This window comes from Cibotium barometz, chromosome 57 (assembly GCF_041138505.1).
Source record: "Cibotium barometz isolate CiBa-2024 chromosome 57, ASM4113850v1, whole genome shotgun sequence".
Taxonomy (NCBI): Eukaryota; Viridiplantae; Streptophyta; class Polypodiopsida; order Cyatheales; family Cibotiaceae; genus Cibotium; species Cibotium barometz.
Window position 1 is genome coordinate 15,579,194 of NC_141102.1, and position 27,165 is coordinate 15,606,358.

General features: G+C 42.2%; 1 protein-coding gene across 1 annotated transcript; it reads right to left on the bottom strand.

Moving 5' to 3' along the window:
* Positions 1–1,603: 1,603 nt before the first annotated feature.
* On the bottom strand, positions 1,604–15,295 carry LOC147606478 (uncharacterized). The gene is made up of 3 exons (XM_086792216.1): positions 15,186–15,295; positions 14,477–15,095; positions 1,604–1,905 (listed from the first exon to the last, which is right to left on the bottom strand). Exons 2-3 carry the CDS (start codon positions 14,925–14,927, stop codon positions 1,604–1,606), a joined length of 753 nt encoding a protein of 250 aa, XP_086648342.1. The 5' UTR covers positions 14,928–15,095; positions 15,186–15,295.
* Between the last annotated feature and the right edge of the window lie 11,870 nt (positions 15,296–27,165).

Here is a 27,165-nt window from a genome sequence, read left to right on the forward strand (position 1 = left end):
ACCTATTAAGTCCTTTCCATTTGCTGCTTTATATGTTTCAGCACCGTCTTACAAAAATTGAGTGCCCATTTACACAGAGGTAAGATAGCAAAGTGCCTTACGGTAGGTCAGTGAAACCATGTTAAACCAATGAAGTGGTTAACATACCCTCCTTCCTAATAGTGGTGATGACCATGTCCTCGTGCACCCAAGTTGGTGGTACCGCTGTTGCCAAGGTGAAAGGTGCGCATGGTCCAAGATATGAATGTGTGACCATGTGTACACTTCTCCAACACGAAGACTTCTCCAACTCAACTATAACAAAGTGTGGTCTCATATAAATAATGGGCCCAATGCTAATAGACCTCGCCCATGGACAATATTAATGATAGTGTGAAAGGGGTGGTCATGTATATATACCAAGGTAAAGCCAATATTGGGGTTAATCGCTTTAATATGAGAAATTACTCTTCCTTCTACCTAAACCTAGGCTAATCTCCCTAATCTAAGCTAATCCAAGGTTAATCTAGGCTAATTCAAGGTTAATTTAAATATTTCTTTATTTCATTGGTATCAAAGCTTAGTTTTGATCCATCTTCATCTCGATTTCAAGACAATCTGAGAAATTCTTGGATTTCTTGATTTTCTTGATCTTTCTTGAGTTTCTTGATTTTTCCAAGATTTTCTTGAAGAATTTGGTACAAACATGGAGAAATCACTCAATTTGATGAATAAAAATCAGGACAATGGTGATTGTCAGGCAAAAATCTGAGAAGTGTTTTGGGCTTGTGTACATATGGGATGCATGGTTTGCGAATAAACTTTGCCCTGAATGCCCTGGCAAATGTACAGAGTGGGTGGTTTTATGTTTTTTTACGAGCTCTTGGTGATGCCTGCATGTGAAAGTGTTACGGGAACCCCGAATGTGATGATGGTTGGTCAATATGGGCTGATTCTGGATGCTGAGATGGCGCTCCATTTTTAGCAAGTATGTGATGAGGTTGGCAGAGCATGGGCAATGGTCGGGTTTTGGTAAGTTATGATGCTGCTGATTACAAGCTATTGTTCACCTGAAGCATGAGGAAGCAAGGGGCCTTTTTAGTATTGTGACCATTATTAAGGCTTTAGAGGAAAATAAAATAATAAATATCAATCAAAGTGACCAGCAATGAAGGGTCTACATGGAGGCTTGTGCTGCAGCCAACGCCTTCGCCAGCACAACGAGGGAGATGCTAGAAGGTTGGCAAAGAGAAAAAAGTGTGAAGGTTGCCGCCTTGTTAAATGGATGCTTCTCTTAGGAGAGAGAGGGGCTAGCGCTATAGAGGGGAGCCGCCGTTGAGCTGTTTGCAATCAGTAGAGGGCTGTGGGCAGCAGGCGACAGAGAGAGGTTCTTTTGGTTTTGGTGGTCGCCCACGACAGCTATGGGTGGCTGGCGATACCAAATAGAGAGGGCTGGTGGACTCTATGTGTGTGGCCGCCTCAGGAGAGGGAGGATTGACAAAAAATAGGCGAGAGTGGTTGGCGCAGCCGCCTTGTGGGAGAGAGCAGGGAGCGCAAGATCGGACGGGGCCTTTTGTTTTTGTGTGGCTAGGCGCAGCCGCAGGTGACTGAGCGAAGAGCCCGCCTAGATGGGTTGGCTGCAGCTGAAGGTTTTGCTGAAGAGAGAAGAGACCGCCTTTTGGGTGGGTAGCCACCTTGTAGAAGGGGAGGCTTCTTCAAAGAAAGCACAGAGCAGAAGGCAGAGGGGAGCCGCCGTGAAGCTGTGCGACTTTGGTGAAGCGTTGTAGCCAAGAGTGGCTAACAACAGGCGTGGCTGTGGCTGCGAGTATGGTAGAAGGCTGGCGACTGTGAGGAGGTTGCCTAGGAGACAGAGGTGTGGACAAGCGAAGAGCAGGGGCTGGATGTGAGACAAGCTTGACGTGGAAGCTATTCAGAGACAGAGGTTAGGAGACAAGAGACAGAGGTTAGGAGACAGAGGTGTTGCTGCTTGGCTAGTGGGGCCGGTAGCACTGCAGAGAAGCTGCCTGTGGTGGCAGAGGAAGTGAGGTTATGAGGCTGGCAGAGGATCAGCACAGACAGAGAGAGAGAGAGAGAGGTGTCGGAGTAGTTGCTGCTGCTGGTGGCGACACACACCGAAGTGATGGGCTGCAGAGAGAGTTGAGGGTTGCTGGTGGGGCACCCTTTGAAGAGAGAGAGTGGCCGGGTTCTTTCTGGTGTGGTTGGCACAGCCACGGACGCTACTGGTGATCATTTTGTGTATGATTATCGTCAGGAGAGAGAGCGCAGTGCAGAGAAGTGTTGATGGGTCACGTGGTCGAAGAGGCTTGGTCGTCAGACGCAAGGTTGTAATTCCAGAGGTTGTGAGGCCGTGGTCGAATTCCCTTGGCAGTAAATCTAGGCCTGAGTGTTTGTATGGTTGTGTGAGTAAGGCTTCTGTGTCAGGAGAAGCTTGTATGATGTGTTAATTGGGAATTTAATTGCTGGGTGTTTATCTTGGTCTATGGTGCCCCTATTTTGTGCTGTCTTTCTGGAGTGGGTGGTGTGGTGAACAGTGAGAAGTGTTCCAGTGGCTGGTGGTGCCCCCATTGGTGTTAGTGTTTCCAAAGTTGGGAGGTGAAGGGCTATAGAGGCATGGTCTTTTTTTCTTGTTTTCACCTCACAGTGATCTTGAAGGTTGGCCATGGCATTAAGACATGATTTGTTCCCAAATTTGAGCCGTTTGAACCAATTTTTGATAGGCGAACAAGTTTTGGCCAAAGTGAGTGTGCAATGGCCAGGGTTTGTGTGGTGTGGACCTGTACATTTTCTTCCCCATCTTCTCTCTTCGCATTATTGAATTTAGGGTTGATTTGTAGAAAGGAACAACACCATTCAAGCTCGGAAAGCATTGATGGAGGTGACGGGCAATGCTTTAGACCCATCAACGGTTGGAAATGATGCCATTGATTGCATTTTCCCTCCACGGCTACTTACTTCACAAACAACGCTGACTGCATATGGTACCTTCTTGCTAACCCAAGCCACCATAATCCATGATTTTTGTATTGTATGCTCTTGATATCATATGCTGCACTCTCTTTCATGGGATTGGCGATTACGGTATTTTCTCTCTCCATGACTTGTTCGCATGTGCACCTCTTGTATTTCAGCCGTTTTTGCAAACCCTGGCTACTCCATTTGACATACTTTGCCTTTCTATGTCTTATTTCCATGATTCAAGGCATACAATACTTAAGTGTGGAGATCAGCATTAGTCCTTACTCAAAAGGGAGAAATCAAGCTGCATCATTTTCATTAGGGTTTTTTCTTGAAGGGGCTTAAGCAAGAATCATACATGATGGAGCTCTTAATCACCATATTTCTCTTGAATAATTTCTTCATAGACTAATATCCTCAATCTTGGGCATGAATTGCCTTTCTTGCATCAAGAATGGGAGTTTAGGGATTCTCATGAAGGATTAAGCCTTTTCATTTATTAATCAAGGGTTAATTTCACTAATAAGCCATCAAACCAAGAATTGTGTACATTTTTAATTATAGCCATTCTCTTTTTGCAAGCTTTGGGGATTTTGATCCATTTTCAGCATTGTTGTGCAATTGAGGGTTTCTATGGTTCAACCTATGTCATTGAGATCTATACATGCATTGCCATGTCATTGGGAATTTTTAGATGCCATTCATAGCCATTACTATGCTATGATATGTCATATCACATGTATGAAGCATGCTATGGATTCATATGAATGAAGATTAATGACATTCATCATGTTTGCTTCAAATGACATAAGACATGTCATATGTTTTTGTGAAGAGGCACATGTATTGAACATTGTGAAGGGAAAGTGATTGAAGTTGTACATTGGAAGTCAACCCTTTTGGAGTTCACCTTGCAAGCCTCATTTCATTGGCATTAAAATATTGTATTGATATGGATTGTGTTGGCATGCCTATTTTGTAAGTGAACTCTCAAAGCTCATAATTATAAAATTTCAATTTAAAAAGGCTTGTACTCAGGGGGTCACTCATAAATATATAAGCGTAGCACATGGGTTCAATAGTTTAAAATCCTTCTTTTAATGATTTTTTACATACAAAAGGGTACCATTTAAAGGGGGTATTCCCAGATTGAATACAAAAAGGGTGTGTTTTATTCATGAAAAATTCACAAATAAGGGGTTTTTAAAGTAGGCCTTGAACTCACGTGATACAGAGGGTTTACATATAGTGAGCCCCCCGAGGGCTTGTAGAATCTAGTATGTTGAGAGGGTACCTTGGCATATAGGCGGAGAGGCCAAAAGGAGGGTTTTCTTGAATCTTCCTTGCCGTGAGTGCCATGGTAAATCAGTAAGGAAGAGGATTAGGTACATGGTGAGAAAGGGTAGAAAGAGCTTGATCAGGAGATCGGCAAGCTTCAACGTGGTTCATAGACCTCCAAGTGTTGAAAATTGGTGTATTTTGATATGGCAGAGTTTAGGTATAGAGTGGGTATAGTAGCAATGCAATCAAAATTTATTCGAGTCTACATTGAGATTTTGTTGAAAAAACAAAGGAAAAATCAAAATTCATGTGAGTCTACATTGAGATTTCATTGCAAAAACAAAGGAGACGCTACCAATTTTTTTGCAAAAAGCACATGACACTTGGGGTTAATCCTAGATGCTCAAGGATACAAATTGGTGTGGTGAATGCTTTTGAATGGTTCCAAGGCATTGCCAATGTAAGGGGAAGGAGTGGATAGCAAGTGGAGATAATTTTGATAATTTTTGTTGTTGTAGCATAAAACCCTAATTTAGTCCAAAAGGGTTGGAGCTGATTTCAAGTGGTTTACATAGCATTATTCTACTCTCCAAGGTCTACGTTTGGGACCCTCAAGTGCTCCATTCTAACATCGTTTGCATCTCCAACCATCGAGTCTCACTGTTATGGCTCACCCTAATCCCCCTTGAACAAGAGATTACTTGGTGAACTGCAACAACTGTCGTCTCGTGAGGATCTTTCCAATGGCCGAGCTTGTAACCCTTAAGGTCTCCAAGCTCTACAACTCCTTGAGAAGCAATTCTACCATGTCTCCCATGAGTGTTGTCACACCGTTGCATTGCACTACAGGTACTCGTCCCTCCTCTCACCTCACTTCACTCACACACACTCACTAGCATGCATTAGGGGGAGAGATTAGAAAGAGGATTAGAAAGAGTAAGACTTAATTGCACAATGAGAGAGTATATTGTATTATGAGAGAAATTCACTTATATACATGGCCATAAGTGTTCACACTCACTTAAACTATGGTTGGCTAGGCACTTTAGGCTCGTAAGAGGCTTAATGCTATTACAATGACTACTATCATAATATATCCATGAAGTACATCACTTGGGACTTCATCCTACATGCTACCACACGCTCTTGAAGCAGGAACCAACTTTAAGTATTGCATCAGACCATTACGGGTGCCCGTCCAAGTTGTAGCTTTGGACACCATTGCTTCATATCTTGAATGTATGACCTTTTGGTGTATCTACCTTGACTCCTTGATGTAAGATAATGACAGCAGCTCTTGTTAACCCTAGGAATGGGTTAACATTCTCCCCTTGTTGATGGCGATCGCATCCTCAGTGATCACGTTGAAGACTTTTGTGTGGGGAGAATTGACAAGCTTGTAGATGGCTTTGATGTTAAATGACCTTCAATGGTCTTTGTTCCTCCAGAAGGAATTAAAAAAGCTAGTTAGTGAATGAAAAGGTTAGTGGTTTATTGGGAATTCCTAACGGGGTGGGATTTTACAAATGATTACATTTTTATATTTGTGTGAGTATTTTTCTTTGGCAATCATAAGCAAGGTTACATGCAATTTGTGTTAGTGGGGATGCTAAGAGATGTTAATAATAAGAGAGAAGAGAGGGAAGGATCCGGAGGAACGTAGACATAATCATCAAAACGAGATAGTGTTTCTCAGTTCCTCATTTGATTCATTGAAGCGACATTCATCATTTAAAGAAATTGGCCTTTGATGATGTCCCTTTGAGTAGCACTTGTTCTTGCATGCTTCTTCCCATGTGCTTTTTATGTTTTTATGTATACTTAAGTGCTCTTATGAAGTAGATATACATGAAGTACACGAAGTAAGTCATATAGACTCTTATTGAACACTACGTTGTGTGTTGATGTAGCCACTTGTTGGAGAGGATTGAAAGAATTATGTTGACTTGCAAGGCTAATATAGATATCTTCACTAAGGATTGGAGATCATTGATTTGTGAAGATGGTAGCGTCGTTTGGAGAGGTTTGTAATTTAAACGAAAGTTCAAGGCGATGAGTTGTTGTACCATTGACCAGGACTTTGACCACCATGGTCCCCCCATCCAAAGATGTACTTGAAAAGTTATTGATGAGATGAAGCTTTGGTGCAAATGCCCTCCAGTGCATGAGTATGGATATGTACTCATGGAGCAACTGCAACATTAACTTAGCCAAAAGAATAGTAAGCTATAAGCTTAACAAAAATGGAATTGCTATTTAAGATCCTTGGGAGTTGTTTGTGTTATTCTACCACTTTTAGGTAGGCCATATGTGTGACTCCCTTGTTGTTGTGTGTTTTTTTTTTGTTACCACCTTGCGAGCAATAGGTTCTTGTGGCTACTCTCCTTTTTGAGAGGATAGGTTCTTATGTCTTCCTCATAGCTTCTACACTTACACTTCATATCTAGAGGGGTGAAAAGAGCATTGTGATTTTGTCTTTGATGCGATGATAAGTCAGACGTGGGAATTGATTCTTGATTTTTTGGCTCAAACGTTGTCAAGGCAATAGGTAAGACTACTAGTTGGTTACCATTGGGGTTGCTTGAACACACAAGTTTTTGTGTAGGTGCTGAATGCACAAGAGTGGTTGAGTGACTTGCTTGGTGTTGCTTGGGCCTCCATTCTTGTCAAACTTTGGGTGAAGCTATTGGGGTTGAAGTCGGTGGTGAGGCTTTCTTCACGTTGTTCAATTTTGACAACCATATGATGGTATTACCTTCATAATATCTTTGTTGTTAAAGCACGTGCACAGGCACCCATCTTTGATGAATATTATAAATTGGTGGTCGATGCTTTTGGTGTTAAGGCTTCCTTCTTTGTGCAAGCTTTGGGGACTTTGTGATGCGCTTGGAAATCCAAGTGTTGGTATTACTTTGGTAGTACCCTTGTGCTAGCAGTAATCTTTTGGGTACCCACACTTACTGAGATGTTAGAGTTCACTGAGGAATTTACATAGGATTTTGTGGATGGTGTTATGGAGTACTTTTCTCTTTCCTTGACCTCTGAGTGCTGCATTGAGGAAGAGGCTTTGACTGTCGAGGCACCCAAATTTGGTTGGCACCTTCGTAGCAGCCTTGAGCAACAAGTAGCTACTTCTCCACCCACATTTTGATACCATTAAGATACCTTGATTTTTTTTATCTTGGTGGATTTTTCTTTTTAGTTGAAGTGGAAGGTTGTGAGTCCTCCTTCACATTAGTTTGGTGCTGAGGCTACAGGTTTGAGACTCATGGATATTTTTGACGATGATAAGGCTAGAGTATCTTGTGGAGTGGCTGTCGATGATGAGGCTTTCGAGCATGTAGTTATCTTATTTGGTGAGGTTTGTCGATGAAGGGGCATAGGCTCCGGGGCTTTTTGTTTAAGTTCCATTTTAGAGATAGATGGTTACGCAGGGGGGACTTCTTCAAGAACAGCTATTGATTGCGAGGTTTTGGCATCGAACTTCATTGGTGAGGATAGGGTTGAAGGAGTAGATGCTTTATCGGAGTCAGTCATCATTGACATAGATGGTAGGTCATTGTGTAGAGGAGCTTTCATGGAAGAGGCTTGTAAATTTTTTGCATTCAGAATCATAGAAATCCATTAGGGTTGGATCCTCTTCCTTGCAGTATGGTATTGTCAACTTTGTGCCATTGACTGTTATGATGACGCTATCATTGGAAATGCACAATGGTGCTTGGGTAAGCAATAGTCCATTTACGCCCCAAGATTAAATCTACTTCCAACACATACTCAACCACAAAAAACTTGCAAGTAAGGGGGTTATTTTCAATATACATTTTATATTCAAAGTACCCCAAACATGGCATGTTCAAGTCTTGTGTAAAGGGAATTCTTTCAGGATGAGCCGTGAGGGTTTGGTTGACCTAACAAATCCCATAGCTCAAGGGTCATGAGATTGTGTTCTCATGTTGCATAAAGATGTGCTTGAGCTGTGGGTGATTTTATTAGAAAGTTCCAATCCAATCCCAGAATCCTATGGGATCTTTTCAGTAAGATATGTTGGAAGTTCCAGCTCCTCCAAGGTCTCTTCCTCCCGTATAGCAATTGTACAATGCCTGCAAGAGTGTTCAAGGTGACTATTTGCATGGATTCATCAATTGACTACAACAAGTCACATATCCAAGTTCCACCAAGAACGACATGGAATCTAAATTCCACATCTCCACTGATTGTTTGAGTAGCATAGCTAAAGTAACCGAGAACTTCAATGTTTTGTCCATTGGCTCCTCTTGCAAGACCATTGTCTGTAGGGATGAGTTTAGGTTTCCCAATGACATCCAAGTGTCTATTGTCATGATGTTATGAGAACTAGCTCGAGGGCTAATCAATGCGCATTTGCACTTAACATCATTGCCTATAGGGAAATCTAACCATACCATGATAGAATCTTCAAGAGGAACCATGGATGTTTCAGTTTGTGTTTTAGCTTTAGATCCCGTTTTTGTTTCATATTCACATTCACTTTTGTCCTCTTTTTGGCTCTTACCATGAGAGAAGAGCATTCCTCCAAATGAGGTTTTGAGAGGCTTTAATTTTGTAAGGCTCATTCCTTGGAGCGACTCCTCTCCTGCAGATGACCCCGTTGTTCTGGAAGAATCCGCCACCCAAGGCCCAATTTGGCATCTTCTCTTTTCATCGAATTTCCCCTATGCCACCTCTCTTCTGCCACGTACACATCCATCACCTTCCATATTCTTCCCCTTCCAGAACCATCTCATGCACACACTAAATTGGCATCCCCAACAATTAATTGCCCACATGTACTTGCACACCTTTGAATACAACCTACAAGTGCCCATTTTATTTTTTTTGGGACACACACACATACGGAGCAACCGAATGACTGACACCATTATCAGCAGAGACCACGCTCCGAACAAGCCTGTGCTTCCAAGATCTCATCATTTTCCTTGCACATACACTTCCATCAAAGCCTAAAGTTTGATTGTCGCATACAACCACTCATCCATGATGCCCATGCTGAGTCAATGGGTGCTCCCATGACTTTACCACAATACAAACATCACTCATGTACACATGTACAAGTTGAGTTTGAGGTTTTCAAAAATCTTCACAAATATTTAGCAACCTCCTGTTTCTGCTGAGCCGTTCATGTCTAGCAACTGTACAAACAGAGACTACTTATCCTCCTGGATCAAACAGAAACCTCGGTGCATATACCTTTCAATCCTTCAAGCATTTTCCTCTGTCAAATAACCATTGATGCACTGTGTCATGATCTTCCATTTTTAGCAACCCCCTAGGTTCTTTATATATGGCATCATCAATATATACTATTGCATTTCCTCCTCCATACTAGCTCACATAGTCTTGTGATGGAAACAACCATTCCTCACCTCTACTCCTCTCTAACACATCTGAATCCCACTCATAATCATATACTGAATTAACAAACATCTGATCATCAACTTCCATCTCATGGTCATCCAATTTGCAACCCACATCATTGGTTTCCAACTCTTCCTCTGGACGATCTGCCAAACTAAGACTATAGCCAAACCACTCATCCATATGTTGAGCATCACCATGTCATCACTTTTTGGTGCCTCCATAGAGGAAGAAATTTCCTTCGGTTTGTGAAAGAAGACAGGGGTTTGTGTGAAGAAAGATTGGGGATATGGCTCAAGATTTTCCAGAGTATTGGGGATTGCCACAGGAGAGTGTAATCAGGTTTCTGGAAAAGATGGAATTTATAGCTTTGATGAAAGACAGGGCAACCCCGGAGATCCTCTCTCAGATTTTGACTTATTGCTTATTACAGGGTGATGCAAAAGCATGGCTACAGATATTTGTGACTACACACAGGAATGCTCATCAACAGGATCCTGAGTACCGTGTAGCTAGAGCTGCATTTTTGGCACAGTTTGTCCATGCAAGGAGTCCGAATGAAGTATGGAAGGAGTTGTGCAAAATTCAGCAGAAGGATGGTCAGGATGTGGATCAGTATCTGATAGAGTTTGGTAGACTCTGGAGTCTATGGTGTGAGGCTTTGATTCCTGAAGTACCCCCGTAGATGATTAAGGGAGACCTGTTTGTGGCTGGTCTGGAGCCAACCCTCCGTCTATGGTGGAGCTAAATGTTGGAATTAGGGTTGCAGGAATGCACACACAACTTCAAGAAGATGAGGAAGCTTGAGCACAACACAGTAGTGTATTATGAGTGCCAAAAATGAAAGATAACAGACCCTAGAAGATAATGGGCGTATATACAATGCACGGGGGAAAAAACCTCCTAGTGAGGGAAAAAGTGCCCCGGCGGTCCTAAGTGTGTTCACACACATCACTACTATAATATGGTAACAAATCCCCCCTGGAGTGATGCGGTGAACAAGAGCTAGCACTCATGTATAGGGAAGTGTCTAGCTATGTGGACGAATCCACAAAAGGGAGTAAGCCCAAAGCTTTGCGAAAGGCTTCGAACTTCTCACGAGGCAGAGCCTTTGTGAAAAGGTCTGCAAGGTTATCCTGTGTTGGCACATAAGCCAAACTGATCTCTCCTGCAGAGAGTCTCTCCCTGACATAATGGTAGTGCACCTCAATGTGCTTCGTACGAGCATGGAACACTGGGTTCCGCGCAACTGCCAATGTGCTCTGACTGTCAGTGAAGATGGTGGTGGCAGATGGCTGCCCAACACCCAAATCAGCCATAAGGCGTCTGAGCCACACACACTCAACCGTAGCTGTGAAAGCTGCCCTGTACTCAGCTTCACAACTAGAAGTGGCCACAGTAGGCTGCTTCTTGCTCAACCATGATATGCATGAGCTTCCAAGCATGAAGCAAAAACCACTCGTGGACACGCGTGTGTCATAACAACCAGCCCAGTCAGAATCTGAAAAAACATGTAAATCTGGCGGCAATGATCCCCCCTTGGGATAAAACAACCCAAGATGCCGAGTACCACTCAAATAGCGAAAGATACGCTTCACTGCTTGCCAATGCTTAATGCCTGGGCTATGCATAAATCTGCTCACCTGTGAGACTGCAAACTGAATGTCTGGCCTCGTAATGCATACATAAATGAGGCAACCAATAGCTGTTTGATAGAGTGTGACATCAAAGTGATCTCCAGCATCATGAAGACTCAACTTCAAACCTGTCTCCATTGGAGTAGCAATAGGCTTGCAGTCTTCAAGGCCAAATCTCCGCAACAATGTTTCAATATACTTTGTCTGACACAAAGCAATACCTCCATCACACTGCTTAAATTGTATCCCCAAATAATGATGCAAATGCCCCAAATCTGACATCTCAAAAGAGGCATTCAAATCAGCCTTAAAATCAGCAATATGACTCTCATTTGGTCCTGTGAGCAGCATGTCATCGACATAGAGAGCAATGATTAGATGTACACCATCCACACGTTTAACATACAAAGTGCTTTCTGTTGGACTATTTTGAAACCCATGTGCAGTCAAATATGCATGTATTTTTTCATACCAAGCTCGTGGAGCTTGCTTTAAACCATATAAAGCCTTTTTTAACCTGCACACTTTGTTTTCCTGCCCTCTTTGAACAAAACCACGAGGCTGCGATACATACACCTCCTCATGCAAATCTCCATTTAAGAACGCAGTCTTTATGTCCAGCTGATGTACATTCCAACCATTATGAGCTGCTAATGCACAGATGCTACGAACAGTGGTCATACGACATGTGGGAGCAAAAGTCTCATCAAAATCAATGCCCTTCTCTTGAGCATAACCTTTTGCAACAAGCCTAGCCTTATGGCGATCCACTGTGCCATCAGGCTTACGCTTCAATTTGTATACCCACTTAGTGCCAATGGCCTTCTTGCCAGGGGGCAAGTCACATAAAGACCATGTACCATTCTTCATAATAGCATCGTATTCTGCTTGCATAGCAGCCATCCAATTTTCTGAACTTTGTGCCTCATCAAATGAAACAGGCTCACTTTCATCGCACATACTAGAAACAGCCAATGCATAACAATCTGACGCATAAGAGGCACCATGAGAGCCAGAACGAGTGCGACTAGACAAAGGGGCATCCAACTTGCTGTCACGCAAAGTCTGCACCAGCCATCTAGGCATATTCCTAGAGCCCTCAATCTCTTGTCTCTCATCCTCAAGTGCATCATGCACATCTGCATCAGATATAGGCTGATCTGTGCCATCATTTAAAACCTGCATAGGCTGAAAAACTGCCTCATGAGGTATTGCACTTGACTGTGCACCACTGAAAAGAGGCAACAATGTATCATAGACATCACGTGAGCTGATATCTGTCTCCTTAGTACATGAAACCAAGGGCTGAACTGCATCTTCCACAAATACAACATCACGGCTAACCAAAATGCGCTTTGTCTGTGGATGATACAAACGATAGCCTTTGCTCTCAGCACTATATCCAACAAAAATACATTTGACAGCTTTGTCATCCAATTTTCTGCGATGTTGCACAGGCACTAATGCATATGCCAGGCAACCAAAAACACGTAAATGGCCAACAGATGGCTTGCGGCTATGCCAAGCCTCATATGGAGTGACAACCTGTAATGCTTTGGTGGGACACCTGTTTAGTACATAAGTGGCACACATGACAGCCTCAAGCCAAAAACTATGTGGTAGACTTTGACTCTTAACCATACATCTTGCCATTTCCATGAGAGACCTGTTTTTTCTCTCAGCCACACCATTTTGCTGTGGTGTATACGGCACTGTACATTGGTGTTTTATCCCACGCTCAGCCAGAAATGCATTAAATTCTGAAGACATATACTCCCCCCCTCGATCTGAACGGAGGGTGCCCATCTTACTTTCTGACACATTTTCAGCCATAACCAAAAACTGTTTGAAGCACAAAAACACTTCGGACTTTGCCTTCAAAGGATATACCCATGCATGCCTGGTAAAATCATCAATGAAAGTCACGAAGTAAAGGTAGTTTCCAAATGATGGAGTTTGCATGGGACCACAAACATCACTGTGAACAAGCTGCAATCTGCGTTCAGCTCTCACTGATCCATCTTTGGGAAAGGAAGCACGCTGCATTTTACCCAATATGCAGCCCTCACAAACATGCTTGACAGGTGCCTCAAGCTTAGGCAAAGAAGACACCATTTCAGATTTCTGCAGGCGCAGCAAACTTGCAAAATTCAGATGACCAAAACGTGCATGCCACAGTTTTGCATTTGAAATAGCCTGCGTATCCATAATAGCACATGCTGAATCCTCTACACATTTGCCATCCATATTGAGCTTATACAGCCCTCGACATAGTGAACCAGATGCTACAATGATGTCACCACAAGAGAGATCATGAACAGTACATCTGTCATCCACAAATTTTACAACCAAACCTGTTTTGGCAAATGCGGAGACTGACAGCAGATTCTTTTTGATCCTTGGCACATACAATGCATCAAAAAGTGTAAAGGTGTTGCCATTTGCAACATTCAGCACAATCTGTCCAACTCCTTCAACGGGATAAGAGGAGTTATTGGCACAAGTGACAGTATTCCCTGTGGGAGCAGACTCAAGGAAAGTGAATAAACTGCGCTGCGAGGTGATATGCTTAGTGGCACCACTGTCAAAGTACCATACATCTGAATCTACTGCAGACATACATGTGTCATGCAAAGATGGGTCATAACTGCACTGCGCATTGAATGCCCATTCTGTATCTAGCACAACATTAGCAGATTCATTGTTAGAAGGAGAGGCATCTGCAACAGCCATACCAGCCTCTTTCTTCTTAGCCTCTTTCGCAGCCAGCTTAGGACACGCTTTGATGACATGATCATTTCCCTTACAGTACTTGCAAAATGTCTTCTGTTTGTCACCCTTCTTCTCATCTTTGTCTTCCTTCTTTGGTTGCGCAGCATTTGCAGATTTCTGCTTACTAGAAGAAAAGCCAGCTTTACCTTTCCCGCTTCTCTGACTAGCAACGAAAGCTTGATCTGCGACACGCATAATATTCCTGTTTTGCCTTGACTGGTCTTCTTGCAGCAAAACAGAAACTAACTCCTCAAATGATAAGGCATTGGGATTGCCTTTCATCATCAAGCGAAGAGTGGAAGCAAAACCCTGATAAGAATCTGGTAGACTATTTAAAACAGTCTGCACAAGTGAACTGTCTGACAGGATTTTATCTGCAGAAATGAGCTGCTCTTTGAAATCCTTGATCTTTGTCAAAAAGCTATCCATAGAATCACCTTCGTTCATATGCTCACTCTCCAATTGTTTTCGGAGGTAAGCAACACGAGCCTCATTTCTTGCCTGATACAATGTGGCAAGTACATCCCAAGCATCCTTAGAAGTCCTGCAGGAGCGAATATGTGGGATAATGGTACGTTTGACAGACAGTGCAATCAAGGCATGAGCCTGCGCATCTCTACCATCCCAACGAATCTGCTCTGCTGAAAGTGGTGGTTCTCGAACAGCTGCTACAGCACTTGTGCCTGCACCATCATCAACAGTACCTGTTTCTGATGTGTTTGCAGCATTCCCAGCCACAATAGGACGTGCATCAATACCCTGCACAATGTTCCATAACCCCTTTGCTACCAATACATGTCGCATCATATATGCCCACAATGGATAGTTGGTGCCATCCAACTTATCCTCAGCAGCCAACATGCGGAATACATCATTGTTGTCAGCCATGGCCAATGACTGTACTACTAGATGTAAATGCTGTCTGTAAGAGGTAAACCTGTATAAAATCGACCTGTGCTATGTAGCACAGCCCAAAACAGACGAATGGGCACCTGTCCTGCAGATTTTAAACTTGACAGAAAATCTGCACAGTAGGACGATTTTGCCTGCGCAGTACTTGGAATGCAAAAACGGAGGGCGAAATGACTTCAGATCAAAATTCTGAAACAAACAAGCCCTACGCGCTCTCCCACGGCATATACTAACCTGCAGACGCTCGTGAAACCTCGTTGCAATCGGAGGAGATGAAGCGGCAGGTGCCGGTGATGCTGCCCGGGAGGAGGAAGCCTGCTCTGATACCAATTGTTGGAATTAGGGTTGCAGGAATGCACACACAACTTCAAGAAGATGAGGAAGCTTGAGCACAACACAGTAGTGTATTATGAGTGCCAAAAATGAAAGATAACAGACCCTAGAAGATAATGGGCGTATATACAATGCACGGGGGAAAAAACCTCCTAGTGAGGGAAAAAGTGCCCCGGCGGTCCTAAGTGTGTTCACACACATCACTACTATAATATGGTAACACTAAAGAATCTGGATAACTTTGAGGAGGCTGTCAGAGTTGCTCGAGAGAAGGAGTGGAAGGTGAAGCGTTTGAGGCAGTTGGGAATACAGGAAAAGCCGAAGAAGTTTGTAAAGATGCCAGAGACTGAGAGTATGCATCCTGAAAGAGAAGCTTCTGTTGTTCCTAAACAAGAGGATTCATTGAAGAAAGAGGTTCATGAAGCAGTGGAGCTCATGAAGTTTTTAAGTCTGAATTGGATAGAGTCTGCAGGAAGAGGAAGAGGCATAGGTGTTATGGGAAGGAAGACTGATGCATCATCTGGTTCTGAAGGAAGTTCAACAGATATTGGAAGAGGGAGAGAGTATTCGAGTGATGTGCAATGCCAGAATTGTGGTGAGTGGAGTCATATCAGTCCGCAATGTGAGAAACAAGCCAAAGCTAATGGTGGTATGTATAAACTGTCTATGGGAATGAATGATAGGGTGATTGACTCTAGTATGCAGATGAAGGATGCAATTCAGCCCAATGTTCATGAAGTCCATAAAGTCACATTTGTAGAGCAGGATATGGGACAGATTAACCTGTTGGAAATGGAGAAGGGTGAGGTTTTTGGAATCAGCCCTGAAGAGTTTTCAGAAGATGAGGAGGAGGAGGATGGAATTATTGATGATGCTGTGGATTGTGAGAGTGATGCTAATGCTGAGGAACCTGATGTGTTTCAGTATGGATATGACTTGGATGATCTCTTTGATTCAGAAATGAGTAATGACTTGCATGTGCTTGTACTTCAGCCAGTAAGGGTAGAATGTGATGGTCAAAATGTTACTAATGAAGATACTATGGATGTACATATTGATGATCCGGGTGATGAGTTGGATATTGCAGCTTGTGAGAATTTGGATGATAAGCTGAACTGTATTCTTGATAATGCATTGGATGATCTGTTGGAATTGGCTTCCTTGGAGAAGATAACAAATACTTGCATACCAATTGTGCAGGAAGGGAGTGATGGTGTGATGAGTTAGGTACTATTTTGGATGATGACGTGATAGATTTTGCATGTGCGGTTGCTGATCATAAGGTGTGTGTTCCTTGTCATGCCCAAGGGAATGAGTTAGTTGTTGTCAGTAGAGTGAGAATGCATGTGAGGCTATTGTTGTTGGTCAAGGGAACCAAGATGCTTTGCCTGGCAATTTAGGAAGCTTAGACTTGGTAGAGATGCCTATGCAAGATGTGGAGAATCTTGAAGGATCACCAATGGTCTTGAAGCTAGAGAAACTACAGGGAAGTGGCAATGATGAGTCTACAGTGCATGAAGTTGCTATGTTTGGTGTTGATGGGCTGAAGGGAGATGGGTTTATGGTGGATACACCTCATGTTGATGCTCAACATATGGATGAGTGGTTTGGCTATAGTCTTAGTTTGGCAGATTGTCTAAAGGAAGAGTTGGAAACCAATGATGTGGGTTGCAAATTGGATGACCATGAGATGGAAGTTGATGATCCAAAATAGTACCTAACTCATCATCAGTCACACCATCACTCCCTTCTTGCACAACTGGTATGCAAGTATTTGTTATCTTCTCCATGGAAGCCAATTCCAACAGATCATCCAATGCATTATCAAGAATACAGTTCAGCTCATCATCCAAATTCTCACAAGCTGCAATATCCAACTCATCACCCGGATCATCAATATGTACATCCATAGTATCTTCATTAGTAACATTTTGACCATCACATTCTACCCTTACTGGCTGAAGTATAGGCACATGCAAGTCATTACTCATTTCTAAATCAAAGAGATCATCCAAGTCATATCCATACTCAAACACATCAGGTTCCTCAGCATTAGCATCACTCTCACAATCCACAACATCATCAATAATTCCATCCTCCTCCTCCTCATCTTCTGAAAACTCTTCAGGGCTGATTCCAAAAACCTCACCCTTCTCCATTTCCAACAGGTTAATCTGTCCCATATCTTGCTCTACAAATGTGACCTTATGGACTTCATGAACATTGGGCTGAATTTCATCCTTCATCTGCATACTAGAGTCAATCACCCTATCATTCATTCCCATAGACAGTTTATACATACCACCATTAGCGTTGGCTGGTTTCTCACATTGCGGAGACTGATATGACCCCACTCACCACAATTTCGGCATTGCACATCACTTGAATACTCTCTCCCTCTTCCAATATCTGTTGAACTTCCTTCAGAACCAGGTGATGCATCAGTCTTCCTTCCCATAACACCTATGCCTCTTCCTCTTCCTGCAGACTCTATCCAATTCAGACTTAAAGACTTCATGAGCTCCACTACTTCATGAACCTCTTTCTTCAATGAATCCTCCTGTTTAGGAACAACAGCAGCTTCTCTTTCAGGATGCATACTCTCAGTCTCTGGCATCTTCACAAACTTCTTCGGTTTTTCTTGTATTCCCAACTGCCTCAAACGCTTCACCTTCCACTCCTTCTCTCGAGCAACTCTGACAGCCTCCTCAAAGCTATCCAGATTCTTCAGCTCCACCTTCCACTCCTTCTCTCGAGCAACTCTGACAGCCTCCTCAAAGCTATCCAGATTCTTCAGCTCCACCTTCAGATGGAGGGTTGGCTCCAGACCCCAGCCACAAACAGGTCTCCCTTAATCATCTGCGGGGGTACTTCAGGAATCAAAGCCTCACACCATAGACTCCACAGTCTACCAAACTCTATCAGATACTGATCCACATCCTAACCATCCTCTTGCTGAATTTTGCACAACTCCTTCCATACTTCATTCGGACTCCTCGCATGGACAAACTGTGCCAAAAATGCAGCTCTAGCTACAGGTACTCAGGATCCTGTTGATGAGTATTCCTGTGTGTAGTCACAAACATCTGTAGCCATGCTTTTGCATCACCCTGTAAGCAATAAGTCAAAATCTGAGAGAGGATCTCCGGGGTTGCCCTATCTTTCATCAAAGCTGTAAATTCCATCTTTTCCAGAAACCTGATTGCACTCTCCTATGTGTGGCAATCCCCAATACTCTGGAAAATCTTGAGCCATATCCCCAATCTTTCTTCACACAAACCCCTATCTTCACACAAACCCCTATCTTCTTTCACAAATCGAAGGAAATTTCTTCCTCTATGGAGGCACCAAAAAGTGATGACATGGAAGCGGTATAGCTGTATATGCCTTTATAGAGTGTCACACTTCCACACACTGACACAAACACACCCAGAACACCAGACCCAAGAGCATAAACAAAGCTTTATTTCAGAACAAGTCTTCGTCTCTACAAAGTTGGATATCCATTATATCCTCAGAACCATCTTCATCTAGCACCCATTCACAATCAGCCCACTCCAGCTCCGAATCACAATAAAATAGGCCACTTCTCTTCCTGGCTTCTCCTTCAACAAGAAACTTGCTCTCTGCTGCATCTCTGTGGTGGTCGGCACCATCAAGCATCACCTACTTGTCACCATCTTGCATTCGACCCTACCATGAGAAGAAGCCCATGCCTCAGCTCGCATCATCTACACTCTATCCATGTGTGTAGCCCTCTGTATCACCTGTTGGCTGCACATCACCACCTGGCGGGCTATCATCAACATCAGCACTCTATTTGCCCTTTTCCCACATTACTTCCAAGATGTTCCTCTGCTATGAACATCTGCTGCATCTCTGTCAGCAGCTGCGTCAAACACAACAACACCTCCAAAACTCCCTATTGCTACCAAAGGCGGTTTCCCAACGAGTCGCCAGCCCATAGTGGACCTTCCTGTTTCACGTCTTTAATCACCGCCACCTCTTTCCTCTGCTGTTTGCTATTTGCCTGCAGTCCACATACTCTCTTCTTCTCTGTAGTGGACACCACCACCCTTCTTCCTGGAGTCGATGTGCTTTCTCTCTCTTTCGCTGCACTCGCGACACCACCACTAGCCTTCTCTACTGTCAACACTCTCTCTCCTTCACTGCTTCATTGCTGCAGTCAATGCCAACGTCTTCTCTTTGCTTTTTGCTGCAGTGGAAGCCTTCTCTCTTTGCTTACAGCAGTCGGCATCCTCTTCCTCTTTACGGCTTCACTGCGCTTTCCCTTGACGACTCCCTCTCTCTCATTCACTTCGCTGTAGTCGCCGCCACCTCTTTACGAGACGGCTCTTCCCTCTATATTCCCAGCTCACAGTATTTCCCCCCTCTGGAGAGACAGGCGCCCTTCGTTCCAGCCCACAGTCGCTCACGCTCATTCCCTGGAGCAACTCCTCTCCTGCAGATGACCCCGTTGTTCTAGAAGAATCCGCCACCCAAGGCCCAATTCGGCATCTTCTCTTTTCATCGAATTTCCCCTCTCCTGCACCACCTCTCTCCTGCCACGTACACATCCATCACCTTCCATATGTTTCCCCTTCCAGAACCATCTCATGCACACACTAAATTGGCATCCCCAATAATTAATTGCCCACATGTCTTGCACACTTTCGAATACAACCTACAACTGCCCATTTTATTTTTTTTGGGACACGCACACATACGGAGCAACCGAATGACTGACACCATTACCAGTAGAGACCACGCTCTGGACAAGCCTGTGCTTCCAAGATCTCATCATTTTCCTTGCACATACACTTCCATCAAAGCCTAAAGTTTGATTGTCGCATACAACCACTCATCCATGACGCCCACGCTGAGTCAATGGGTGCTCCCATGACTTTACCACAATACAATTATCACTCATGTACACATGTACAAGTTGAGTTTGGGGTTTTCAAAAATCTTCACATAACGTGCTTTCTCAACCGCATAATTTGGGTAATCTGTCTCTAATGTCTCTTCTCTATGTAGAGAGTATGTCTTCCTCTTGAAAGGGGAAGCAGTACTCCTCTGGGTTTTGCATTTTGGTTGCTTTTTTTAGGATTGGCATTATTAGGTTCAATCACAACTGGTTATCATGTAAGACACTCAACCATGCTAAGCATGCTCTTCTGAGCTTGCTTTTTGCATTTCGCATGTCATATGATCATGATTTTCAATTTGGGGTGGTTGGGTGGGTTCTAGTTTCTCGATTGGTCTATGCATTGTAGTGAGTGTCAAATCAAAACTTGTTTCATCCTCACTAAGTGGTGACGTACTAGAACTTGTTTCATCTTTGGATCGTCAGGTTTTCATTATGTTTTCCCATGTAATGAGATAAATTTTTCTTTTGGGTGTTTGTATCCTATGTTGCACATACGGGTTTTGTGGTTTGTGTGGTAGCCCTTGAGGTGGATGCTTCTGCATCATGTGTAGCTTTTGGCTCTTTTGGGGTTATGTCCTCCATAGATTCTTTATCCATGTCCTTTATTTTAACTTTGGTTTGGATAGTTTGTTGCCCCTTGTTTTTCTTGGGATTAGAAGGTTTTGTTTTCTCTTGTTGTTTCTTCTTTAAGGCATGTTCTTCTACCCATTTTGAAGTATTGTCTTTTACGTTCTTTTTTACCATTTCTCATACCTTGTCTTGCAATCGCGTAAGCACATTCAAGGGTACCATGGACAATTGCCCGTTTTGTACACTTAAGATGTTAAGAGTTGTATTTTGTGAGACAAGTTGCATTGAAGCAACTTGTCTAGGAAAATCTTGGAACATGCGATCAATGCCATATCGTTCACACATGGGTTGCAAAGTGTCAGTGACTATGGGCATGGAAGTATTCCAAACTGTGCAGTCTGCCACTTTGTGAGATCCACGACAATAGAAACACTGAAGTGTTCAATTAATTGCTTCTTGAGCAGTTTCTATCCTTTGGACTGTTTCTATTTGCTACACAGAAGATGGAGGTTTTAAGTTATTTGTAGATGAATTGGGACACTTTGTAGTATCATGAACAAAGAATTTACAATATATGCAGTATAGAAAAACAAGTGCTTTGTATGCACAATGGGGATTGGGATGGTCGTAGTGATTGCACTAAACACAAGGCATTTTGCTCGTAGAGGCATTAAGGATGTTTGGCTTTGAAGGATTTCATCCTCTCTTAGAGATGTTTGGCTTTGAAGGATTTCATCCTCTCTTAGAGATGTTGATTGAAAGCTTTTAAGCAAGGCTGCATAGAATTCAAGAAATGACAATTTCGAGATCGATCGTTCTTAGTCATTGCTTCACTTGGTTTAGATGAGGAACATCTCGTAACATGATCACCTTCCATCATGTTATCATCTAAACGTATTGCTTCTTTATAACATTGATTAAATGTTTGTGGATTGGATATAATGATCAAGTCGTGTAAGCTATTATTATTTAAGCCAATCATGAAACATCTCTTCAATTGAGAATCATTTAATTTTTCCTATGACTCACATCGTGAGTCCAAGAGCTTTATCTGAATGATAAAGTCTCTAATTGTTTCGTTTGGTTTATGATCAATTTAATAGAGTTCTTTTGCTACACTCCACCGATCACCTTGTCTTGAAAAGCCATGGATAAAGACTGTTTTCAAGGTTCTAAAGTTGGTCTTGATCACCGGCATCAATGTGATGAACCATCAACTAGCCTTTTCCACTAAGCATAGGTTCAACGCATGTACCTTGGAGTGACAGTTGGGATTTCTAAAAGCTTCGCATCTCTTTTCAAACATTTGAATGAATTGAACAGGATCAGCTATTTCATCGTATTTGCCCATAATTTTGGAGATCTGTACGGTCGTAGTTTTGTATGAGTCACTCAGGCCGTATGTGAGTGCTCTTGTGGGTAAGGACTCACTGAGTCCTTGGGCAACCCCCTTTCTTAGACTAGTCAGTATGTCCAAGGTCTGGACTTTCAGGGGTTGGTAGGATTTGTGGAAATGTTAGGTAAAGAACCAAAGCCCGGTGGTATTGAAGTGAGAGGGGGTGCAAAACCCAATGATACTCTTATTGTTCGCATGGCGAATTGGGATTGGAAGGTGCATTTGTGGCATGGATCTCAATGGCTCGAAGCTGTCAGCCATTGGGTTTAGTGAGAGTGTCGATCCACGTAGTCCCTCTATCGTTGCCATGTCTGACATTGTCAATTGCTCTTTAATGAGCAAGCCATGTCTGACGTTGTCAAATGTGTGCTTGCTCTTTAATGAGCAAGCACACATGTTTTTTTTTCTTTTTAGATTTTCTCACAAGCCGTTATTATTACAGCCTCAGGAAACCTGTCGTACTCTTCGTTGGGTCAAACAAGTGTCTGTTTGTCCTAATTAGCTTAGACGCTACACGCACGTAAACAACAGGCATATTTTTTTCGAAAAAAGTGCATAATAGTAACTTCTCAAATGAAAGAGGAGGTCCTAAAACCTATTTTCCATCACTGTCTTAAGATGAAATTCTTTTCTGGGAATTTTTTCCCTATTTCGCAGCCTGTTTTTGCCAAAAGGAATTTGGAAAAACTCTGTATGAGAGAGTTGTATTTTTGGAGTACTACAACTTTGTCTCTCTGAGTCGTTCGTGATTTTGTCATTCATACCCTCAAAAAGTAGCCCGTATATGGTCCACAATCGTTTTCGCGTTGTTTTGGGCGGTTTTTAGTGCCTTAAGGACCATTTTTTGCCTCAATAAAATTGGTCGAATTTTGAGGCTGCTGGTCGGAGGCCAATACGATCGATTTTGACTTCGAACAATCAAGACCAAATTTGAAGAGCTCGATGTCGGCTTTTCGATGAGCACTAGAGTGCTTTCATCGAATTCATAGTTTAGGAGATACAAGCCTCCAAACAACGGTGTTTTTCTTTTGCTGACAAACCCCCTAACATCGTAAACTAGCAGGGTGCAGTTCATGGCTTGAAGTGTCTCGCTTCACGGATTTTATTAAATTTGAATTTTATTTGGACTGTTTCACGCTGTGAGATAGTGTTTCACGCCGTGAAATGCTTAGAGTTTCACGCTGTGAACTGGACTTCACGGAAAAATTAAATTTGATTGATTTTTTTTTGCGGGGGGACCATTTCACGTCACGAAACACTTAAGGGTTCACATAGTGAATCGCTTAGGATGTGAATCGATTATTTATTTATTTATTATTATTATTTTATTTACGCACGGACCCCTAGGACGTGAGACCTTAAGGAATGAGTGTAGAAAATGGTTCACGCATGAACCATTTTTAAAAAAAAATGGGCACGGGTCCCTAGGGCCTTAGACCTTAAGGCGTAAGTGCAGAAAATAGTTCACCTGTGAACCTTTTTTTTTGGACGCGGACCCCTAGGATGTAAGACCCTAAGGCATGAGAGTACAGAAAATGGTTCACGCGTGAACCATTTTTTTTGGACGCGGGACGTAAGACCCTAAGGCGTGAGAGAACAGAAAATGGTTCACGCGTGAACCTTTTTTTGAAATTATTATTATTATTTAGGCACAAACCCCTACGGCGTGAGTGTAGAAAATGGTTCATGTGTAAACTTTTTTTTTATAAGCTAGGGGAAATTCAAATTTCCTTGTTTGGGGGGGATATTTTTTGAATTTTAAATTAAGGAGATATGGGCATTATCCCAAAAAGGCAAGTGGGAATAAAAAAAATAGTCAACCTTTTTATGACACCCCCAAAATGGACAATTTGACAACTCATGAGCATCTACTCATTCAATGCTCAATCCTTTCACTAATCTTTCCCTCTTTTACACTAATTAAGGGCTCTAATTAACCCTTAATTACTAATTAATTCACACAATTGAGCACATCATTGGATAGAGCAAAGAATTTCTAAGCTATGTGCATCAACTAATGTGTAAATTAATATATAATTAAAGATTAATCAGACTCTTAATTTTAGTCTCTTCTTTTAAGACAAAATTAAGCAAAAAAAAAGAGTCAAATTGATGTAATTAGGTATTTTGAAGCATGTAGATTCTCTCAAAACACTCAAAAACACAAATTTTAACTACTTATAGGATCAATTTGGACTCTAAATAACCCATTTTCTATTTTTTTATCTCTTAAAGTGGATTAATCAGCCTTAATGATAAAAACCAATCAATTAAGAGAAATTAGTCATTTTCAAGAGTTTTTTAATGCTTTTGAGAAATTTTTGGAAGGTTTAAGCTACTCCTAATGGTTTCTAACACTCTACTGCATATAATTCCAACAAAAACACACAAATTAAGCTAAAATTAAGGATTTTAGTTCTATGTTTAACACTAAAGAGAGTTAACATTCACTAAAAATTGCATTCTATTGCATTGTTTGATGCAATGGATGCAAACTAAGCCTAATACACTCTATGTCCAAGCCCTAAGAACATTAAAAACCACATTAACAACCAAAACAATAAATTAAGCTAAAAAATAAGCAAAAAAGAATTCTTTACAAAACAAAACAAAAAAAAGAGCTATTTTACACAAAGCCACACACAAATCTTCATTAAATCCACATCTTTTTCATGGGAAAACATTAATCAAAACAATCGGCAATGGGTAATGCGTAGATTAGAGACAAAACGATGAAAAAAGCCAAGGGATGGCTTCCCGGCAACAACGCCAAAAATGTTGTGGCTCACCCTAACTTCTTTTGAAACACCATCCAACAAGAGATTACCTGGTGAATTGCAACTGTCGTGTGAGCCAAAAGCCACGAAAGGAAACTACAAGGAAGCCCTTGACCACGAAGTGGGCACATTAGATGCAAGAAGCAAGGCAATATGCCCAAGGAGCTATGCAAGAAGAAATAAATGGCAATGTCAATGAAGGGATGCATCAAGAGACAAATTTTTCACAAATGCCTAAAGATGGAGGGGACATGAACATGAACAACATGATGTACTTCATACAAAGCATGCTTGATAGAATGGACCAAATATTTTAGTTCAGGTGGAAAGTTTGATTCTATGAGCAAGGAGTTGCATGATGGACTCGCAAGTTTGAGGCAAGATGCAGATAAAGGCAAAGAAGCTTACGGTGGGCCTATGTTGCATCCATATGCACCAAACACCTTTCAACCAATGGGCCACAAGCTTATGGATCTTTTGTGGGATCTTCACATGCAAATTCATCGCATCTCCTCAAGCTAGTATGCACCATGGTGATAGAAGTCATGGGTCTATTTCTGGAAGGGATAACTTGCCTCCGTCCATTGATGCATCAAGGTGGAACAAGTATGCCAGGAATGCCTATGCATGGTCCTATGAATGGAGTCTCCTCAATGCAAGGGAGGAGTTTGGACAAAGACAAAGGCATAGTTTTGGAAGAACCAAGGGTGGATGGAAATTGGAATCCTTCACAAATGAGTGGTTCTCACTTCAATGAGATGGGAGGTCCTCACTTCAATGAGATGGGAGGTCATCACTTCAATGAGATGGGTCATCACTTCAATGAGATGGGAGGTCATCACTTCAATGAGATGGGTCATCATTCCAATGCGATGAAATCCAGTCATGGTAGACCACATCACTTCAATCAGTTTGGGGACAACCATGTTAGACCATTTGAAAATAGACCGCAAGATCATCATCGAGGTGGTGATGAAGATGAGTTTAAGGGAGTGAAGGAAACGATAACATTTACTAAGTTCAAAGGGGAAGGTTGAGGAGTTCGAAGAATGGATTAATAAAATGGAGCTTTACTTTGAGCTTAGCCCTCGTAGTAGTGATAGGGCCAAGGTGTTGTTTGCTACTTTGTATCTAGAAGATTAGGCCCATGATTGGTGGTGGCACTTGAATGCTCATAGCTATTTAATCACTACTTGGGGGGAGATAAGGAGAACCTTTGTCTCAGCTCTTAGTTAATAGATCAAGGATGGTGGAGAAATGGGATGACTCAAATGGGAAATGTTAAGGATTATGTGCACAAGTTCATGAAGTTCTCACTTCATGTGGAATACTTGAGTGAGAAGTACAAATTGAGAAAGTTCATCAAAGGGCTACAAAACAACATTAAGATTGATTTAGATACTCAAAGACCCAAAACCATCAAGGAGGCCATGCTTCTACAAAGATCCAAAACAACATTAAGATTGATTTAGATACTCAAAGACCCAAAACCATCAAGGAGGCCATGCTTCTACAAAGATCTATGAGGAAAAGTATGCATATGGAAGCATAGCAAGGTATGGGTTTAAGGCTGATTTTGGCACTTCAACTATGGGCAAGACTTGAAATGATGTTGCATCTCATACTGGTCTTCCTAGATTTCCAACCGTTTGTGGAAGAGGTGGCAACTCTCTTTTAGACCTTCAAGTGTTGATGGGAAGCAAGTTGATGAGACAAAGCATCTAACAAGAGCAAGGTTATTGGTGAAGACCACATCAATGACTTGAAGGATAAAGGCTTGTGTTTCAAATGTGGTGAAAAATGGAACAAGGATCATTGGTGGAAGGTTTGTAAAGCCAAGAAGATGTCCTTAAGCATAATTCTCACTAAACCTTGCCACCATGAAGACACAAAAGAGGAAGATTATGATGATTGCTTTGAAGATTATGATGATTGCTTTGAAGATGCCAACAATGAAGTTGAATATGTAATGAATGGTAGTGGATTCCCTTTTGATACAGGTGGATCAAAGAAGAGTGAAGTTTCCTATGTGTGTTCATCATTACAAGGATAATATGGCTAGCTTATGCCTCCCTTATGCAATATCTCAAGTGATGCCTATTTCGGTTGTGCAAAGATGCAAGTATATTAAGGATTGAAGGCATGCATAAATGGAATGGGTGGCACATGTTTTGGTTGATAGTGGGAGCACACATAGCAAAGATGGAT

Bases quoted from the DNA above. Each gene is read 5' to 3' on its own strand.
- LOC147606478 (XM_086792216.1), bottom strand. From the start codon at position 14,927: ATGGCTGACAACAATGATGTATTCCGCATGTTGGCTGCTGAGGATAAG. The intron at 1,906-14,476 runs GTGATTCTATGG...GTCTCTGAATAG, and splicing joins GAGTGAGCATATGAACGAAG to CTTCCACGTCAAGCTTGTCT.